Source organism: Passer montanus, unplaced genomic scaffold (genome assembly GCF_014805655.1).
Source record: "Passer montanus isolate IOZ18808 unplaced genomic scaffold, ASM1480565v1 scaffold116, whole genome shotgun sequence".
Lineage (NCBI taxonomy): Eukaryota > Metazoa > Chordata > Aves > Passeriformes > Passeridae > Passer > Passer montanus.
In genome coordinates, this window is record NW_024358278.1 from 165,245 (window position 1) to 183,773 (window position 18,529).

The 18,529-nt window shown below is 48.7% G+C and overlaps 3 protein-coding genes across 6 annotated transcripts in view; 1 reads left to right on the forward strand and 2 right to left on the reverse strand.

Annotated features, from left to right (window-relative positions):
• The first annotated feature begins 55 nt into the window (after window positions 1-55).
• LOC120496483 (translation initiation factor IF-2-like) lies at window positions 56-11,242 on the forward strand. Its single transcript, XM_039696971.1, has 8 exons — window positions 56-277; window positions 917-1,108; window positions 1,155-1,480; window positions 1,636-1,793; window positions 1,967-2,008; window positions 3,099-3,181; window positions 7,297-7,447; window positions 8,634-11,242. Exons 1-6 carry the CDS (start codon window positions 56-58, stop codon window positions 3,140-3,142), a joined length of 984 nt encoding a protein of 327 aa, XP_039552905.1. The 3' UTR covers window positions 3,143-3,181; window positions 7,297-7,447; window positions 8,634-11,242.
• Window positions 11,243-13,885: 2,643 nt separating this feature from the next.
• Window positions 13,886-16,259, reverse strand: UCP3 (uncoupling protein 3). Its single transcript, XM_039697035.1, has 7 exons — window positions 16,148-16,259; window positions 15,697-15,835; window positions 15,352-15,562; window positions 14,966-15,163; window positions 14,697-14,798; window positions 14,435-14,615; window positions 13,886-14,322 (listed from the first exon to the last, which is right to left on the reverse strand). Exons 2-7 carry the CDS (start codon window positions 15,820-15,822, stop codon window positions 14,217-14,219), a joined length of 924 nt encoding a protein of 307 aa, XP_039552969.1. The 5' UTR covers window positions 15,823-15,835; window positions 16,148-16,259; the 3' UTR covers window positions 13,886-14,216.
• Window positions 16,260-17,707: 1,448 nt separating this feature from the next.
• Window positions 17,708-18,529, reverse strand: part of C2CD3 (C2 domain containing 3 centriole elongation regulator) — a 35,976-nt gene continuing 35,154 nt past the window's right edge. The window contains exons 32-33 of one of the 4 annotated variants that reach the window (XR_005626327.1): window positions 18,366-18,516; window positions 17,708-18,235 (exon numbers count right to left, since the gene is read on the reverse strand). Coding sequence is in view for 2 of the 4 variants with exons in the window: in XM_039697043.1 (XP_039552977.1) it covers window positions 18,387-18,521 (135 nt within the window). In the remaining 2 variants the exon portion in view is untranslated. The other 3 variants (XR_005626326.1, XM_039697043.1, XM_039697046.1) reach the window with 3 other exon arrangements.

The window sequence follows — 18,529 nt, forward strand, 5'->3', positions numbered from 1 at the left end:
AGAGGCACAGCCCCGGCCGGAGCGGCTCCTGCCGCCCGCGGCGATCCCGGTCCCGATGCCCGCCCAGTGCCGCCCCGCTCCTCCGGCCCCGAGACCGCCGGGGAGACACGGCACCGCTCGGGACCCCCAGCCGACACCGGCAGGAGCGACCCAGAACGCCCGGGGCCATCCCCGGCCCAGCCCCAGCGCGCCGGGCTCCGCGCGGGCCCGGGAGCAGCCGCGCTCCGGCCCCGGGGAGACGGGCGGGGCCGTGAGCGATGGTCGCGCCTCCCTCCCGGTGAGGCGGGGCCGGGACTGCGTGAGGCGGGGCTGGGGGCGGGCCCGGGCGGGGCTCCAGGGGTGGGTCCCGGGTCGGGCTCAGGTGCGCGGGGCGGGACCAGCTCAGGTGCGCGGGACCCCAGGGCGGCTGCGCGGGGCGGGGCCGAGGTTATTTAACGCCCAGACCTTTATTATTGCCCGGCGCCCCGTGGCTGCGAGGAAAGGAGGAGAGCGGAGGATGGAGAACGGGAATAGGGCAGCAGAGGGGTAGTTGAGGGGAAGGTGACAAGGACAGAGGGCAGGTGGGGAGAGGTCGGGGTGTGCGGGACAGCAGGGGAGGGTGTAGGGGGTGGGGGAGGGGAGGAAGGGAGGGTAGAAAGGAGAGGCATAGAGAAAAAGAAACACAAAAGAAAAGAAACGCATAAGAAATACAGCGAAAAAGAGATATAGGGCGCGGCGCGGCCCGGCAGCGACCTTCCCCACCGAACGCCGAGGAGCAAATGGCTCCTCAACGCCCTCAGCGCGCCTTAAATACCCCAAGGCCCCGCCCCGCGCAGCCTCGGCTCGGCTCGCTGCGGGACCGGCGCTGGAACGCTGCGCGGAGATCCGGACCGGGGGCTGCTCCCGCCGCTGCGCGGTGTCCAACGCGCTCAGGTAGGATCGGGATCTGGGCTCGGGGACTGGGGTCCCGGTCCTGCCGGTGTCGGCTGCGGGAGCCGGGCAGAGCCGCTTCTTCCTCGGCAAGCAGGGTGTGGGTGCCGGGGCCGGGGGATCGAGGAGGGATTGGGGCTGGGATCGGGGCCGGCACCGCCGTGGGCGGGAGGAGCCGCTCCGGGACGAGCGCTGGGACCGAGCCCGGTGCGGGGCTGGGGTCCCACCGGAGCTCCGGGCACGCTCCCGCTACGGAGCCGGGGGATGCCGGTGCTGGGCCCGCCAGGAGACCGGTGCTTCCCTGGAGCAGCCGCTGGATCGCGGCTGGAAGCAGGCAGGGCGCGGGGACCGCCGTGCCGGCCACGGGACCCTCCGACACCGTCGCCTCCCGCCCCGTGGGACACCGAGCCCCCGGCCCCGGTAGCCCCGCGGCCACCGGGCTCCCTGCGAGCAGCAGCGCCCGCCTCTCCCGTGTCCGCATCCTGGGGGGAGCTCTGCCGAACAAGCTCCGGGACGGCCGCTGGGACCGGCTCCAGCTGTGCCCGGTGTGGGAATGGAGGAGGCCCGGAAGGTAGGCAGCACCTCGTGTCCCTGGGATCTGCAGGGGAGGAGCTGTCCCTGCGGCGTCCTGCCCGTGGCATGCAGCATGCCAGGCGCACGGGCACCGGGATACCCGGAGAGCGCTGGCACGGACGCGGCTAAAGGGCTGCCTGTGGCTCTGAACAGGCACATGGAGATGCTTCAGCCCGGGCAGAGACCACTGACAGCCCAGAAGAACCCCGAGGAGCAGCTGGCATTATCTGGGAATGGCACGGGCTGTTTGCAGAGGGGCTCAGACAGCAATTCCTGTTTCTCACCTCCCAGTGTTCCCATGCACCTACCAGGTATGTCCTGGCCACCCAAAATCTCTTCCCTCCTTTCTTGTCTGAGGCCGCTGTCCATCAGCACCATTAAAGCTAAAGCAATCTTCCCTTGTAGATATTAAATCCCAAGGAATAGGCCTTGGAGATGCCTTAAAATCAATGTTTGAGTTGGGATGATGTTTGGAACTTTTTAGGGAGCCAGCTGGAAGTGCAGAAGAGGTGGAAGACTTTCGCAGGTGGGTCTCACTGGAGGTGTGCTGAGGGCAGGGATGTGCACCTCCACAAGGAGCTGTCAGGTTATTCCAGCAGGAATTCAGCAGGGAATATGGGGCTGTGGGTATAATTCCTCTGAACTAGCAGACACTGAATCCCAAATCCGGGCACCGCGCAGAGAACAACCTTTGTGCTGCCCTGTCAGCTAAAGCCCCGGGATGGGAAACTTCAGCAGCCTAGTGTATGGAATGATCTAAATCCCAGCAGCCAGCATCCAGAGGGACAATCCAAGTCCCAGGGTGGCACGCTGTGTCCTTGCCCTGCTGCTGGTGGGACAAATTCCCCTCGGTACAGTTGGGCCCGGCTGGGCTGGAGCTGGGAGCAGGAGGGGCAGAGGAGAGGAGGCCGCTGGATGTGACCTGAGCCAGCTGAAAACATCTTTCCCTGCAGAAGCCAGGAGTGGAGGCAGATCCCTGCTGGCCAGGCTGGTGGGCTGGGGGAAAACACCGTGCCCCTGCCAGGAGCTCTGACTCTTTTCCTCCCAGCTCCTCAGCAGTGTCAGGGCCAGCGTGAGGGAGTTCAACCCCAAAAAACCCCACAGAGTCAATGATTCCAACAGACAAATCCAGCATTCTAGTAAAAAACCTAAACATCTGTTAGAAAGGCTATAACAACGCTGTAATGGGATTCCCAGGAACCTTCGGGTTTGCCCTTGGTTCTGTTTTTATGTATTTTTAGTCCCTCAATGGGCAGCTTGTAGAATTGGCTCTGGGACTTAGAGGTTGAGCGGGGCTGGCTTTGGATTGGCCTTCACCTCTGGTCCCCCTTTGTGCCCAGCTGGGGGAGCTCATCTCCTCAGCTTTCCCCTCCGAAATATCCCTTACTCATTCCCCCGCAGATGAACTCGGGTTTTGCCCCAAAGTGTCCACTCCTCACCTCCTCTTGCCCTCAGTGTCCCTCCTGTTCCCCACAGGTGCCCTGGTGACACCAGGGAGGCCCCTTTGCCTTTCTCCTCTGCTCGCTCCCTCTGCCCTTGTCTCACACAGCAGGGCACAAAAGGGGAAAGCTTTAATTAATTAATTTATTCTGCAATTAATTAACAATTATTTCCAGTTCCCCAGTGGGAAGAACATGAACTCACAGCCATCGAGGCCTGACAGGTTCCTGCAGTGAGAGCTCAGCACACCTCCACAGAGGTAAGTCCAGCTTCTGAAAGAAAAAAAACAGGAATAAAATGTGACTTATTTTACTTCCAAGTTATGTCAAGTTTTTAAAGCCCGACATGAACTCACAGCCATCGAGGCCTGACAGGTTCCTGCAGTGAGAGCTCAGCGCACGTCCACAGAGGTAAGTCCAGCATCTGAAAGAAAAAAACACAGGAGAAAAATGTGACTTATTTTGCTTCTAAGTTATTTCAAGTTTTTAAAGCCCAATCAATCTTTGCTCTTGATTTTGGTTGGGTGAATCGTGAGCAGTGGGCACAGGTCATGCCATTCATGGGGGCAGAAAAAGTAGATTAAGCTCTCCTTATTTCAAGCAGTTATTAAAAAAGATTTATAACTCTTTAAACACAACACCCTTTAATTACCATAATGTCTATTCCATGATTTTAACTATTTCTCAGTGTATTTTATAAAATTTAAAATACCACCTGCTCCTTAACAGGCTCCTAAAACATTAAACAAAAATTCCTAATACCAGTCTCAGGCTTAGACAAGAGACCCTCCCCATAGCCAAACAAAAAAATCAAACATTCCAAAAGTAGCCCTTACTAACATTAAAAATACAACTCAACCATATCAAAAAAATTAAACAAAAATTCCTAATACCAGTCTCAGGCTTACACAAGAGACCCTCCCCATAGCCAAAAAAAATCAAACATTCCAAAAGTAGCCCTTACTAACATTAAAAATACAACTCAACCATATCCAAAAAAACCCCCCAAATTTATTTCCTCCAAACACCACACACTTCAAATTCTAAATCAAAAACTATTTAATAAGTAACAAAAACCATCAAAAATACTTCAAATATAAAAACCCTAAACATATAAGTAAATATTACTCAAAGATCACAAAAACAAAAAACAATCTAATCAATATCCTAAATACAAAAAAACCCCACACTATACAAATTAGTACCATTATAAATATAACATAAATAAAAATATTTTACCAAGAAACATGTCTCATAATAAATAAAACCACAATGTAAAGACATAGGTAATAACAGTAACTCAACAATCTAAAATTTCTCCAAAACCAAAATACCTTAAGAACTTCAATATGTATAAATAACAACCTTCAATAAGTTAACAGTTAATAAAGTCAAACACAATGAAATTTCACTACATTTAAGTCTAGATATTCTTAAATTACACTTGATCACTTTAATATTCTATTAAAGTTTGTTACTCCTTAGTATCAGAATTCATTCATTTTCAATTTAATTGTTATTTAATATAACTTCTGCTAAATTTGATTAAAAATAATTTATCTAAACAAGTATATGGTTAATTTTCTTAAAAAAATAAAACAACTCCAATTAAAACAACTAAAATAAAACACTAACAAACACATATAAGTAAAACAAATACAGTTTATTACATCATCAATTTAATCAAAAATTCTATTCATTACAATCTCTACTATTTTTATCTTTTATAAATATCACCAAAAAACAGCAATTACTATTAATATCATACTAGTTAAAAATTTTTACTCTATTTCCTTAATATAAATATTTTTTAAAAGTTAACTTCTTCAAACACTTACTACTAATATACTATTATATAATACAAATATTTTTATAATAAATATTACTTATAAAATAATAATATTTACAACTGCCTTAAATATCCTTTACTATCTCTTTATATAATTATCCAAAAATACATAATTTCTAAATCCTACTTTTTTATTCTTTAACTACTTATACATCTCTTAAACCAAGTTAACTCTCTAACTAATCTCTACATGAACTCTATAATTTAACCTAATATTATCTCATAATTTTAAATATTTTTCAAAATCAAAAAGAAATTAAACTTCATTAAAAACCTCCTCCAAACTATTAATCTTATAACTTTCCTCTGTTATTATTACAAAAGCACTTCAATAAAAAATCCACCTGTAACATTATTTTTCTAGGTTTCATACTAAGTAATCAATCTCTCATACAACTACATTTCCTCCACCCTCACACTCACAATATCCAAATCCAAACTCACAATCCTGTCTATAACCACTTTCAAATATTTTTTTAAAGTTTAATATATTCAAAACATCTCTATTCCTAAAATTTTTACTCATAGCTATTTTTAAAAATATTATATTAAAATATACTAAATAAATATACTAAATTTAAAATTTAAACTATATCCAAAACCTAACTCTACCTAAATAAAATAATTAACAACAAACCCAAATATTTTCTACATCAAAAGTAAAATTCAAATAATTTTAACTTAACATTTTAACTTTATCAACATAACAACTAAACCTGTTTCTTAAATAAACCTAAAAAATAATTTCCAAATAAAATTTGCAACCTTCCACTAATTTAAAATTTATCAACTGTTACAAACTCTAAAATAATAGATAATGTTTTAATACTTAATAATTATATAATTTCACATCTGTTACTAATTATGTGCATTATCTAAATAATTCCTAATTATTATTAATTTCTCCTTTACTACATAAATTATTTTACTCTAATATTTCTTCATACTTATAACAAAAATTATAATAATAACAATGTGTATAATTATCTTACAAATCTCTGTACAATTTTATAAAACAAAATGTATCAATAGTTTATTTCTCATATCAAAACATAAAGTTCACTTATACCTCAACAAGTACAAAAACCCAAATGAATTTCAATAAAAAACATAAAACCACATCACACAATAAACTACACTGACCACTCCACCAATAAAAAACCAAGGTAAATACAAATGTAAATTACACAACATAAATACAAATGTAAATTACATAACGAAAATGTAACTTACACAAAAATACCACCTTACACCTAACGTCTTATATTACACCCACAAAAAACTATAAACTTTAAGTTTCTTTATAAATTTAAAAATCAATAATGTTATAAAACTCTTAAATAATAACTTAAAAATATAAAATTCAATCAAAGATTCTACTTCTATTCTATTTACTTTGTTTACTTTTAATTATACAACTTTACCAATTAACCAGCCTAAAACAAACATTTAAGTAACTTTAACTAAAGTTTCAAGTTTAAATACTTTGTATTTATCTATCACTACTCAATACAATCCATTCTTTACTTACTTAAACAATATACCAATAAAAAGCATTAAAAATAATCCATATAATTCAAAAACCCTTACATTATTAACTCTTAATATAAAAATAATTACCCACATAAAACATCGAAAATCATTTCTCCATCAGTACTAATCAAAATATAAAAATAATTTCAAACCTTAAAAAAAATTGTAGCAACATTTTTTATACCACCTATTATTTCAACAGCAACACTAAAACAAATAAATTAAAAATTATCTAAGTAAACAATCTAATACTACATCCCTTACATTAAATAACTTTTTGACAGATATCAAAAATATTAAACATGAAGTTTTACAAAACAAAACAATAAATTTTCTTTTATTAACACACAAATATAAATATAAAAATTTTAATAAAATATATAAAATTATCTAAAAATAATCCATATAATTCAAAAACCCTTACATTATTAACTCTTAATATAAAAATAATTACCCACATAAAACATCGAAAATCATTTCTCCATCAGTACTAATCAAAATATAAAAATAATTTCAAACCTTAAAAAAAAATTGTAGCATCACTTTTTATACCACCTATTATTTCAACAGCAACACTAAAACAAATAAATTAACATATTATCTAAGTAAAAAATCTAATACTACATCCCTTACATAAAATAACTTTTTAACAGATATAAAAAATATTAAACATGTAGTTTTACAAAACAATAAATTTTATTTTATTAACACACAAATATAAATATAAGAATGTTAATAAAATATATAAAATTATCTAATCCCTCACAATATATTTATAAAAATATACAACTTTAAAATATATTACAAATAAGAATAAATAATAAAACTTAACTAAATTTATTTAATAAATAAATTTTAACACCATAGTTTAAAAAAATAACAAAATTGTACATTTTAATTACTATAATAATGCTACTGCTAATAATGACACCTTATTTACATAAATATGTACAGCCAATGCTTAATAAAGTCATTAAAAATTTCTTAATGCAGAGAGAGAGGGGAGATGTGGGAGTTGGAAAACCAGAAACTTCCAGAGACTCCAGAAGATTTGATCTGCAGCCTTGGAAGAAGCTTGGATTGATGTAGAAATGCAATGCACAGACATGAAGCAGAAAAATCATAAACTTCTGATTCTGTGGTTGTAAGTAAGAGTTGCTTTAAATAAATGAGACGCTGTAAAGGTGGTGAAGGGTTTATGACGTGAGGGGGTGGGTGTGTAGAGTGGCCAGGAGCTCAGGATTTAACAGAAGCATTGTAACAGTGTGCAGGTGAGACAGGAGCCTGTTGAGCAGAGGTACCCCCAGTGCAGCAGAATTCAGTGAAAGTGATGGGTTAGAAAAGTGAAATAAACTCTGTGGCAACTGTCCCTTGGGTTAGAGAGTTCTATATTGCCTTTTAATGAAGAAACTCTTGAGCTATAGCCACTACTCACTCCTTTAAAGGCTGTACCAAGGTGAGCACAAGTCTGGAGAGGAAAGAACCCTCACCTGGCTGCTGCACTTGGAGCGAGATGCAGCTACACATGGAATTCTGGAAACAGCCTCCAAAATGTTCTATAATCACATCTTTACAATGGCTCCAAAGGGCAGCAAGGACCTGCACGAGTCGAGTTCTTGTGCCAGCCCTGCTCACTGAAAAGCGCAATAAATCAACCATCACACAGGCCTTGTTTGCAGAATTCCTGATCCAAACCCTCACCTTTCCTGCCCAGTATTAATAAATAGTGTTTGCTGAGAGCAGTCATCACCCCAGTCCTACAGCCTCGGTGCACAAACAATGCCCAGCCTGCCCCTCTGGACACAGCCAAACACCACAACTCCATCATCCCAGGGAACTCTGGCATTTGCCTCTTCACCTCTGCCCTCTTCCAGCAGACACGGGTAGGGCTGGGGTGTCAGAGATGGCATTCCCTAGGCAGTTAATCCCAGCAGAGGAAAAGAGGAACGCTGTGTCCCTCTGGCTTACCCCACAGCGTGGGCAGGACCAGGAGCCCTCCAGCGCAGACCCCTGGTGCTGAAGCCTCTTGGCTTTGGCTGCTTAGACGCCAAAGCTTTCAGCAAAGATGGGAGAGTTTGATGATTTTTCCTGTCCTGAAAGAGAGGAGGAAAAGAAAATGAAGTCCACTGCGGAAGTTAAAGGATCCCAGCTTTCATATTTCTGCTCTGACTGCTCACTATGGGGTTTTATCCATGAGAAGGGACACCAATTCTAACATAAAAGTGCCCTTTTCCAGCATTTTTATTTCTAACTATTTTAGACATTAAAAGGAAGCTAATTTTTCTTATTGCATTCTTTGCCTAATATTAACAGAACTATTTTCATCCCAGGACCTCACTTGTCAGTCCTTTACCACTGGACTTGGAACAAAGGAAGGGACACCCAGGATGCTGCATCACAAGAAGTCCCAAAGAGAAACCCCTCCAAAACCTGACAGAAAAAGGCTTCAAGGCACTCCAGGACACAGCCAGCTGTTCATGCCTTGTCAGGCCACAGCAACCCTGTCACATCCACCCGAGCTGTGCAGGCCAGGCAAAGGCTGCCCTTCCTCCTGGGGAGCACTGCACAGAGAGCCATCCTGGGCAGCACCTGGAAACAACAGGGGAAAGGCGAAACAAAAATGTTTTCTGTCACAAAATGAGTGTCTACAATCAGAACTTCTGGACAAATTTAGTAACACCACTTTCATGTGATAAATGCAGGCCATGCACATCCTTCCAGCCCAGGTAAAAACACGAAGGAGAACTACAGGAACAGCAGGAAGACAGAGTCCTTTCTTTGGATATATTTCCTAAACACACTTCTGCATTGATATAGTTTATATCAATAAAACTTTGTGTTCTTTAAAAGAATGGATTGCTGCTAAAAAAATAATATTCTATCAGCCATAGCCAGGACAAGCTACATCTGGAGGGCCAGGGAGATGCAGGAGCTTGGCACACCAAGGATAAAAGTAGAGGAAGCAGGGGAGGTGTCGGGGGAGAGCTGGAGAAGTGAAGGAGCAGGCAATCTTGTGAAAAATAAATCTTGTTCAGATTCATCAGTGCTGAGAACATGGAAAATGCACGGTGCTGGATGCATCTAGGACACAGTGCCCCGGGTTGTTGTCCTTTGCTCCTGAGCTTTGGCTTCAGCCCCTCTCCAGAGGAGCAGGGAATTCCTGCTGGCTAAGAGGGAGTCTGGTCCCACTCCAGGGCTGTGTCCAGTAAAGGAGGGGAGCTGTTTAGAGTAACTGACCAGTGTTTTAGTTACACACAAAAGTCAAACCAAACACTGAAATGGACCGAAATACTGAGCTGCAACACAAAGTGTTCACAGCAGGCAGAGGCAAGAGGTGCACACAGGACCAAGAATTACCATTTCACTTGGCTGTTCTGCTTACAGGCATTTTAGTTCTGCCTTGCTTCACAGCTGCCATTCTGCCAAGGCCATTTCCTGAAGCCTGTGTCACATGTAGCTGAGGCTGGAAATCCTCACTCAGGATTTGTACGTCCCACCTGGATTGGCCAGGAAGCACGTGCCCACATGCATGCCCATTTCTGTGATATGTCAGAAGTCATGTAACCCAGCAACTTGCTCCTCACTGCACCACTTAGAAATACATTAAAAAGCCAGAAAAAAACCCCAAAAACCAACCAAATAACAATCCACATCAGAGAGAGCTTAGTGCAGCATCATCTTAGTGTTCTGCTCGGTGATGGAGAGAAAGAAGGAGGAAAGCTCTCCTTCCAGTACTTCCAGGTCTGGACCAAGCAGTTTGAAACAGCCCAAATTGCCCTCACCTGCAGCTTTGCTCCTTGCCTCAGCCTTGCCCTGAGTTCTGAGGGACCAGAGGCACCACACAACCCAAAACTGGCAGCACTCACACCCACTACTAGTATGGACATCTTCATGTTCTGTCCTTGACCAAACAACCCCCAGGATGTTTCTGCTTTCCTGTCAGACTTGGCAAATTTCATTGACATTTATCAAGGCAGCAGACACCCTGCATGGCTCTGGGGTCAGATCCCCTTTGGCACAAAATCCCGAGAGAAGATTGGAGGGAAGAATCCAACAGCAAACTGAAATCCCAGACAGGCAATGAAGGTCTGCTTCTGGTGGGTTCCTGTTGGCTTTTGGGGCACAAGAAAGGCCTTTATACCGTTTGCATCCATGTGAAAAGCCCACACTGAGCACTTGGATTTAAAGATGCTGCACTTAATATTACAGACATAGAATTGCTTTGGGATTTGGCATCTCCTGCACTCACACAAACACATTAAAGGAATTAAGTGCAGAGTCCTGAAGTTCAGTTATTCCAATTCTATTTTGATAGGGTTACCTGACATACCAAAATCCACAGCAATACTTAAAGGAATGAAAAGCAACTTTCCCTCCCCACCTCACTTTCAATTTTTCAGTTTAGGAAAACTGTCTCACCCTTCACATGAGACTGAAAATGGAATAAAAGTTGTTCAGTCTCTGGGCCAGAAAAGGGCTTAGTCTGATAAATCCTCCTCACACAAAGTACCAATTTATCAGATTATGCCCTTTTCTGACCCAGAAATAAGTTAACTGAGAAGCATTTTGAAATCTTTTATTCCATTTTCAGTCTCATGAGAAGGGTGAGACAATACAGATGTTATAATTCAGGCCTTCACAATCAGAAGCCAGCTATTTCCTAATTACAATAATTACAAGCATTTCTTGTCCTATCAGTTTTTGTCACACCATGCTGTAAATGCCTTAAAGCCAATAATCTAAAATTACCCCTCGTGAATCTTACTACAGTGCATCTTTCATAGTTCTATTTCTCTAAAGTATCCAGTCTTATTTACAAAGTCATCCTTTAAAACTCATTTCTAGCTCCATTTCTCTCTCAACAATGTCTGTCCTATTCCATGGCATTTCTAAGTCATCATTTCTTATCTCAAAGTTTACATACAGATACATACTATATGAATTTCCTGTCAAACTCTGAAAATTTTCCACAGGTCCATTTCCCTCTGCCCAGCACAGGAGCTGTAAGTGCTGTTGCAGGGCACAGGTCTGAAGCAGCACTGCAGATGTGACATTAAATCCAGCAGAAGCAATCACCAAGCAGAAAGAGATCCTCACCTGGTCCAACGACTGAATCCCTGTGGCTCATCCCCACGGGGTGACCCTGCTCCAGGGAGGAATCTCCACACAGCTCCCGAGACCTGGGGTCAGACGCTGCCCTACCAGCAGAATGCAAAGGATTAATGAAGCTTTTTGGACACTTTCTGTCCCCAGAGTGGTTTGACAAAACATCCATCAACGTGGATCTTTAATAAAGACAGCTTGTACCCCTGCCTGCAACAGACTTGTATGTTATTTCCTCAAAGTCTCTGTTTTGATGTATTTTGATATTAAAACTTTACATTTAAACAAGATTTAACATGAGCTGTGCACGCTGCCATGCTCCAAGCCCTGAGGAAGAGCTGGACATCCTCACACTCACCCGGGCTGAGGCAGCTCTCATGTAGGGAGGGAGCTGCTGCAGCATTCAAAACATTTAAAAACCACCCCTGCCTCGAGAGTGGGAGAAAACCCTTCCCACCACCCTCTTGGACTTCCCTCCCTGCCACTGCTTTGCTCCCAGCTTGGGAAGGTTCGCTTGGGGGCATTCCAGCATGACAAAGGGCTTTTCCAACCTCGGGGATTCCCTGGGAGCGCAGTGACTGAGCCAGCTGAGCACAGGCAGGGAAGCTCTTACACACAGATTATCCTGAGCCAGAGCCCTCCAGGGCATCCTGGAAACAGCTGCGGCACTGATCCTGCCCCGCGCTTTCCCGTGAACACCATTTCCTCCCGATCCTGAGAGCCCCAAGGAGAATCACTGCTAGGCTGGCACTGGAGCTGCCACTTTCTGCCACTCGTGCCCTAGAGCCAGCAGGTTTCGGTGGGAGCAGGAGTTATTTGTGCAGTTCAGAAGCTGCACATCCCTAGAGCATTCCCTTAGGAACATGGAGCTCTCCACGTGCATTTTGTAGCCCAATTTGTAATTTAAGCGTATTTCAAGACAGTTTAAATGGGAATGAGCTGACCTGGTGCCAGCACAGCATTAATGGGGCATCAGGAGACTCACCAGGCGTTCACTGCAGACTCTCCGCTTCCAGCACTCCAGCTGCAGTATTCCCATTTCTCACGGAGTTTTGCTTCCAGGACTCCCATCAGGAAACCGATGGCCGCTTCCAGATGCAAATCCCCGCGGCGGCATTGATCCCAGCCACTGCTCCTCTCCCCCCCGAGCCCCCCCTCCCGCCATCCTTTACCCCTTTTATAACCACGGCTCCACCCAGGACTCAAAATGAGGCTCCCAGGTGCCTCCTGAGACCCAAATCATTCCAGCTGTATCAGGAAATAAATAGAAATAAGCTCGTCCCTTTTGGGGTAACAAATAATCCTTTTCCCCATTCCCCCCTCTGTCTCCTGTTCCCTAAGGCAGAACACCCGGATCAGGTGGGGGGTCAGAGGGAAAATGTCAAGTCCAAAACCAAACCAAGCTTGTTTTTCCATCGGTTTCCATCAGGAATGTTCAGTTTTCCCCACTGACGCTCGGCCACAGACGCAGCTTCTCCCTGGGACCCCTGGGGGTGGGCACAGGGACACCCATCCCGCTGCCTCCCGGGAAACGGAGCTCTGCCCATCCCACAAAACGTTGTCACCGCAGCTGGGAAGGCGGCACCGTTTTATTCCATGAAACACGACCCCAGAGAGCCTCAGAGTCCCGGGACAAGCTGGTCCCACACAGCAGCTTTTCCCACGCAGCAGTGCCAAAGGCACACACGTCCCCCTGCGGGTGCCACCCCACCCAGGTGACACCCGGGCACCTCTGTTCCCTCCGGCCGCGCACCTGAACGCACCGCCCGCTGGCTCCGGGGCTGCTGCCCGAGCCGAGGGGATTTTCCCCGTTCCCGGCACAGCTGTCCGAGCCAAGGGGATTTTCCCGTTCCCGGGACAGCCGCCGCTGGCACGGCAGGGACAGGGCGGCCGCAGGGAGCGACCCCCGCGTTCCGCGCTGCAGGGCGGACCCGCGGGTACCGCGCCGCCTTCTCCCGGGGCGGCAGCTGTCCTTGGTCATTCCTGCTGCCCCCAGGGAGTGAAATCCGCCCCGGGAATTTGCATCTGACAGCAGTCATCAGTTTTCTGATGGGAGTCCCTGAAATAGAACTGAGTGTCTGTGGCAAATGAGGGTGCCACAGATGGAGTGATAGCGGAGGAAGTCTTGTTCCTGCCAGTTACCTGTGGGAAGAAAGTAATTCCCAGCCGTCTTATGCTTGGAAAACAGGGAAAGGGAATTCTGTGTCCGCTCCTGCTTAGGATGTACATTTTCACTGTCCTAAAAAGGGACCATTTGAGGCTTTAGGGAGATTGGTGTGGGTCAAGGATCTGCTGCCTTGGCAGGGCAGAAGGTGGAGCTGCTGTTTGTGACTGTGACAGACCTGAATATTTAGAGATCAATGGGAAGCTGTTCAGTGACCCAGAAATGACAGAGAATGTCAGCTTGGCTGGTGTCACATGTGGAGCTGGGACAATGACCCTGAACACCCCGAAAAGGTAAAGACACCCTGAGCCACGCTGTGATCAGACCCCATAGGGGCGGTTTATTTGAAGCGCCAGTAAGGAATAAAGGGAATTCCCTGGCCCCCAGCTTGGTCCCGCCTGCCCACACCACTGCCCTCGGGAAGTGCTGCTCTTCCCGGCTTGAAAGCCAACAAACATTTTTTCCTTCGTCCCTTAAAACTCTTCTCTGAAAACTTCTGTTCTCCCACGTTTCTCCTCGAACACATCCTTCCTCCTTGCGCCTCTCCGGTCCCTCCCCGAGCGTGTGGCTGTGCTGCTCCCCGGCGCTTCGGCAATTAATATAATTGATGCTGAGGCTCGCTGGGCCGGCGAGAGGCGCCGAGGGCTCAGGCCACGGCCGGCCGTGCCAGCACCATGACGCGCTGCAGCTGCTCGTAGGACACAAACATCACCACGTTCCAGGAGCCCAGCCGCAGGAAGGACGGGACGAAGCTGTGCCGGAAAAAGCAGGGCTGAAGGGACATCCCCAAAGGCCTGCATGTGGGTGGGGGAATTTGGGCGGCCCGTGCGGTCATCGCAGCCGGTTTGCAGGTGCTTGACTCACCCCTTGTAGAGGCCGGCGGGGCCGTCCTGCATGAGCAGGGCCAGCAGGCAGCTCAGGGCGTTGCGGTACTGCCCGGGGCTGGCGTTCATGTACCGCGTCTTCACCACGTCCACCGGGGATGCCACCACCGTGGCACAGAACCCGGCGCCGAAGGCGGCCACGAAATGGCATGGGATGTTGTCTAAAGGTGGGGAAGAGCCGGGGGTTGGATGCTGCAGGGACAGGGATGGCGCCTGGCCGTGTCCCCCCGTGCCGTCCTCACCTGTCATGAGCTGTGTCCGCAGCAGCGCGTCCTTGAGCAGGTCGTAGGTGACGAGCTCCCCGCAGTTGATGATGGCATTGCGGGCAATGTTGGGCAGCGTCCCTGCGCAGGAGGGTGGTGGCATTGGGATCTCTGTTCACAGCCCCCACTGGAGCATCCTGGGCAGGTGCCCCAGCCCTGCTGCCCTCATCCTTCTTCCCCTCCTCGTTGCCACTTCCATTCTACTCCCACCGCGTCCCATTCCCACGCCCATGCCTGTGCACGCCTACCTCTCCAGAGCCCGCGGATGCCCTCCTCCCTGGCGATGGTGCGGTAGGCATCCACGGTGCCACTGTAGCGGCGGGCGCTGTCCGGCAGGGCTCCGCAGGCCTGGAACCTCACCTTGACCACGTCGGTGGGCTGGGCGCAGGCCACGGCCACAGCCCCCGTGGTGCAGCCGGCCAGGAGGCGCGTGGCCATGCCTGTGTCTGGAAAGGACAAGTATTGGGACTCCTGGCCCTGTGGAGCCCCCCAGCCCTGCAGGGACCCCAGGGTGAGTGGGCTGTGGTGCTTCACGGAGGGCCAGCTCAGGGGGTTGTGTCCCCAGGGTGAGTTCCTCTCTGGGAAAGGGCAGTGCCTCAGGAAGGGGGTGCGCAGGGAAGTGCTGGACACTCACTCTCAGCACCCTTGGGGGTGTAGAGCTGCTTCACAGAGTCGTAGAGCCCGATGCGGATGGAGGCGAAGCTCATCTGGCGCTGCAGCCCGGCTGCCAGCCCGCTGTAGAGGCTGCGGGCTCCCTCCGTCCTCACCATGGTGCTCAGCGTCCCCAAAACACCCCGGTACTCCACGGAGCTGACGGTGCGGGGGATCCTCACCTCGCCCTGGATCTGTGGGGTGCCCACTGTATCACCCACCTTCCGCTCCTCCCCAGGTGTCCCCAGCTCCATGGCAGAGGTGCTGTGCAGAGTCCCACGCCACGTCCCCAGGCGCTCCCCTTGCCCGGGGGTTTTGGGAATCGTACCTGCAGCCGCACTTTGGCGGTGTCCAGGGGGAAGGTGCACAGGTCAGCGATGCAGCCGGCCATCCCCGCGCTGACGAACTTCATGGCAGCCGTCGGGGGCACCTCGGGGGGCTTCAGACCCACCATGGTGGCAGAGGGGCTGGAAGGAGAGGAGGGTTTGTGGGGGAGCCAGCAGGGTGCATCAGGACAGGGCTTCACGTGGGTGTCCTGTTCGGCGACGGAGGTGATGATGTGCCATAGTGGCTCTTGGTGGCTTTGGTCAATCCCAAAAACCGTATCCTGCCCTGTCTGCTCCCTTCTGTCGCAGGGAAACTGAGGCACAGGGCTTGCTCAGCAGGGGATCGCCAATGCCCACCCTTCCCTATCCCACCCCAGCCATAGCAGGGGTTGCTGGGTGAGTTCATCTCCCCCAGAGAGACCTGCCCGGAGCCATGTCCCTCTGTGGCCTCACCGTAGGGATCTCGGCACAGTGTTCAGCTCCTGCCTTGCATAGGCAGTGCCCTGAGAGCCGGCCCCTGGCCCCACCCTTATATAGCACCCAGGGCGACATTCCAGCAGCCACGGATCGGGTGACAGGAAAACAGCAACAGCGTTCCCCCAGTGGCATTTCACTTGATTCCAGCAGCCACGGATCGGGTGACAGGAAAACAGCGTTCCCCCTGTGGCATTTCAGTTGACGGGGCTGGGTCACCTGGCACCCGACCGAGGTGGCTGTTTCAGCCCTCTGCCCCCCTCCCGGGGCTCAGCCATGGGGAGGGGGGTCCTGCCCAGACCCCCTGCACTGGACTGGGGAGGAATGTTGGTTTTTACCCTAAAACCACTCTGGGAAGGACGAGATGCAGAAAACCCTCACCCCAAAGCTTCACAAGTGGTTTGGGGGCAGTGCAGCACCGAGCTCTTTGTGCAGGGCAGGCTGGATCCCTTTGCCCGACCAGACCACGAGGCACAATCCATCCCAGACAGCTGCTGAGCTCCCAGCAGGATTGCCCCTGCGTGGTGGAATGTGTTCCCTGAGCTCAGGTGGAGCTGGGGCCGGGTGAACACCTTGGAGCAAAATCCACCATCAAACCCTTGACACCTTTGGGAGCGTGGCTGGGCACTGGGACTGAGGCTGCCAGGAGGGACTGGGCTCAGGACAAGAGGCTGGAGGCCGAGGTAGACTGAAGAAAGGCCCCTTTTCCTCCCTTTTTTAAAAACTCTGTGTGTTTAACCCTTGGTGCTCATTAGCCCCACATGCAGAAAGGATGTGCCTCAGGATGTGCTGCGAGCCTCCACTCGTGCCTGAGCTCGCCTTGCACGAGGAGGACTTTGGTCCTGACACCCTGGAGCCACCTTTGCTCCATCCTTTGGGCTCCAGACAAAAGCTGCCTGGCACTGACAGGCCTCTCCAGCTGGCTCCTGCCTTGTTTTCCTGCCCGGCTCCACGGCTGACCCAAACCTGGAAGGAAGACTCTGTTTACCTCATGCCCAAGATATAGCTCAGGGTCAGTGCTGTGACCTCGGCCATGGCAGTCATCCCAGCCCAGCTGGCATCCTGCCTGAGTCTTTTTTCGGGATGCCACCAGGAGAAAGCAGCCTGCACGTCACTCCTGTCCTTCCAGGGGACACTGGGTGCCTTTACCTTCCATCCTGACCCTGGAAGGGCAGGGAAAGGGGGCCACAAGCACAGGGCAAGTTGTGCCAGCAGTGACTGACGCATTCAGGGCATCCCCTGGGAAAAACAACACTGCAGAAGTGTGAGAAAAAAGGGATGCTGGTCCTTTGGCTGCTGAAATCCTGAATTCCACGTGTGGTTTGAAAAGCAGCTCAGACTGGAAGTGACTTAGCCCACAGGGGGCTGTGCTGCATGGTGACACTCAATTCCTTGGCAAAGCCCTGCTCTCCTCTCCATGTGCTCCTGGCCACCCCTGATTCCAGCAGGGCTTCTCTGACCTGGAAGCTCATGTGGGAGAGACTCCAGTCTACTGTTGAGAAAAGGTTCCTGCCCTGGCATATGGACACTTGGCACAGGCTGACAAGAAACCAGGGGAATTTTATTGAAACAAACGCTGGAGAGAGCAGTACAAAAATAACTGAGCTCTGCTGGCATCGAAGTCTGTTCTCTGAAAGGTGTACAAAAATAATTTAAATATAAATATAAAAGTCTCATCTTTCTAGTCACCCTCTTTTGTACACCCACCAGATTTTACGGTGCCCTTAGCCTGTGTTCACACAAGCACTTTGGGCACCTGTGGAAGCAGAGAATTGTGTTGCCCACCAATTGTTTTTGAAAGGGCCATTTCACAGGAATAAATCCTAAAACTGGACTACTTGGAGAGCAGATGGATCATGGGTTACCCACAGAGGTGTGTCTCACTGGGGACCTGCCCCTACAAGACACAGCTCCCTGGGGGTGCCCACAGGCTTTAAGCCCTTCTAAACAGGGGATTTCAATTAACTAACCAATTAGGCAAACTCAAAGCAGAGCCTGAAAGCTGTGGCTTCCACCTCCCCTTTACTGGGGTGCTCCTCCTTTGCCCGTGCATCCGGCCGTGGCTTCAGCCCTTCTAAACAGGGGATTTCAATTAACTAACCAATTAGGCAAACTCAAAGCAGAGCCTGAAAACTGTGGCTTCCACCTCCCCTCTTCTGGGGGCTCCTCCTTTGCCCGTGCATCCGGCCATGGCTTTGGAAGCTCTGCTGTGCCAGCACTATTCCTTCTTGGAGAGCTGAGCAGAGAAGATCCTGGCGATTCTTTTGGCCTCCTCCTCAGAGAGCTCGGGGCTGGGCCTGGGACGGTTTGCTCTTCGGTAGGGGATTCCTCCCGGCACTGCTGCACTCCTGCTCTGGGGAG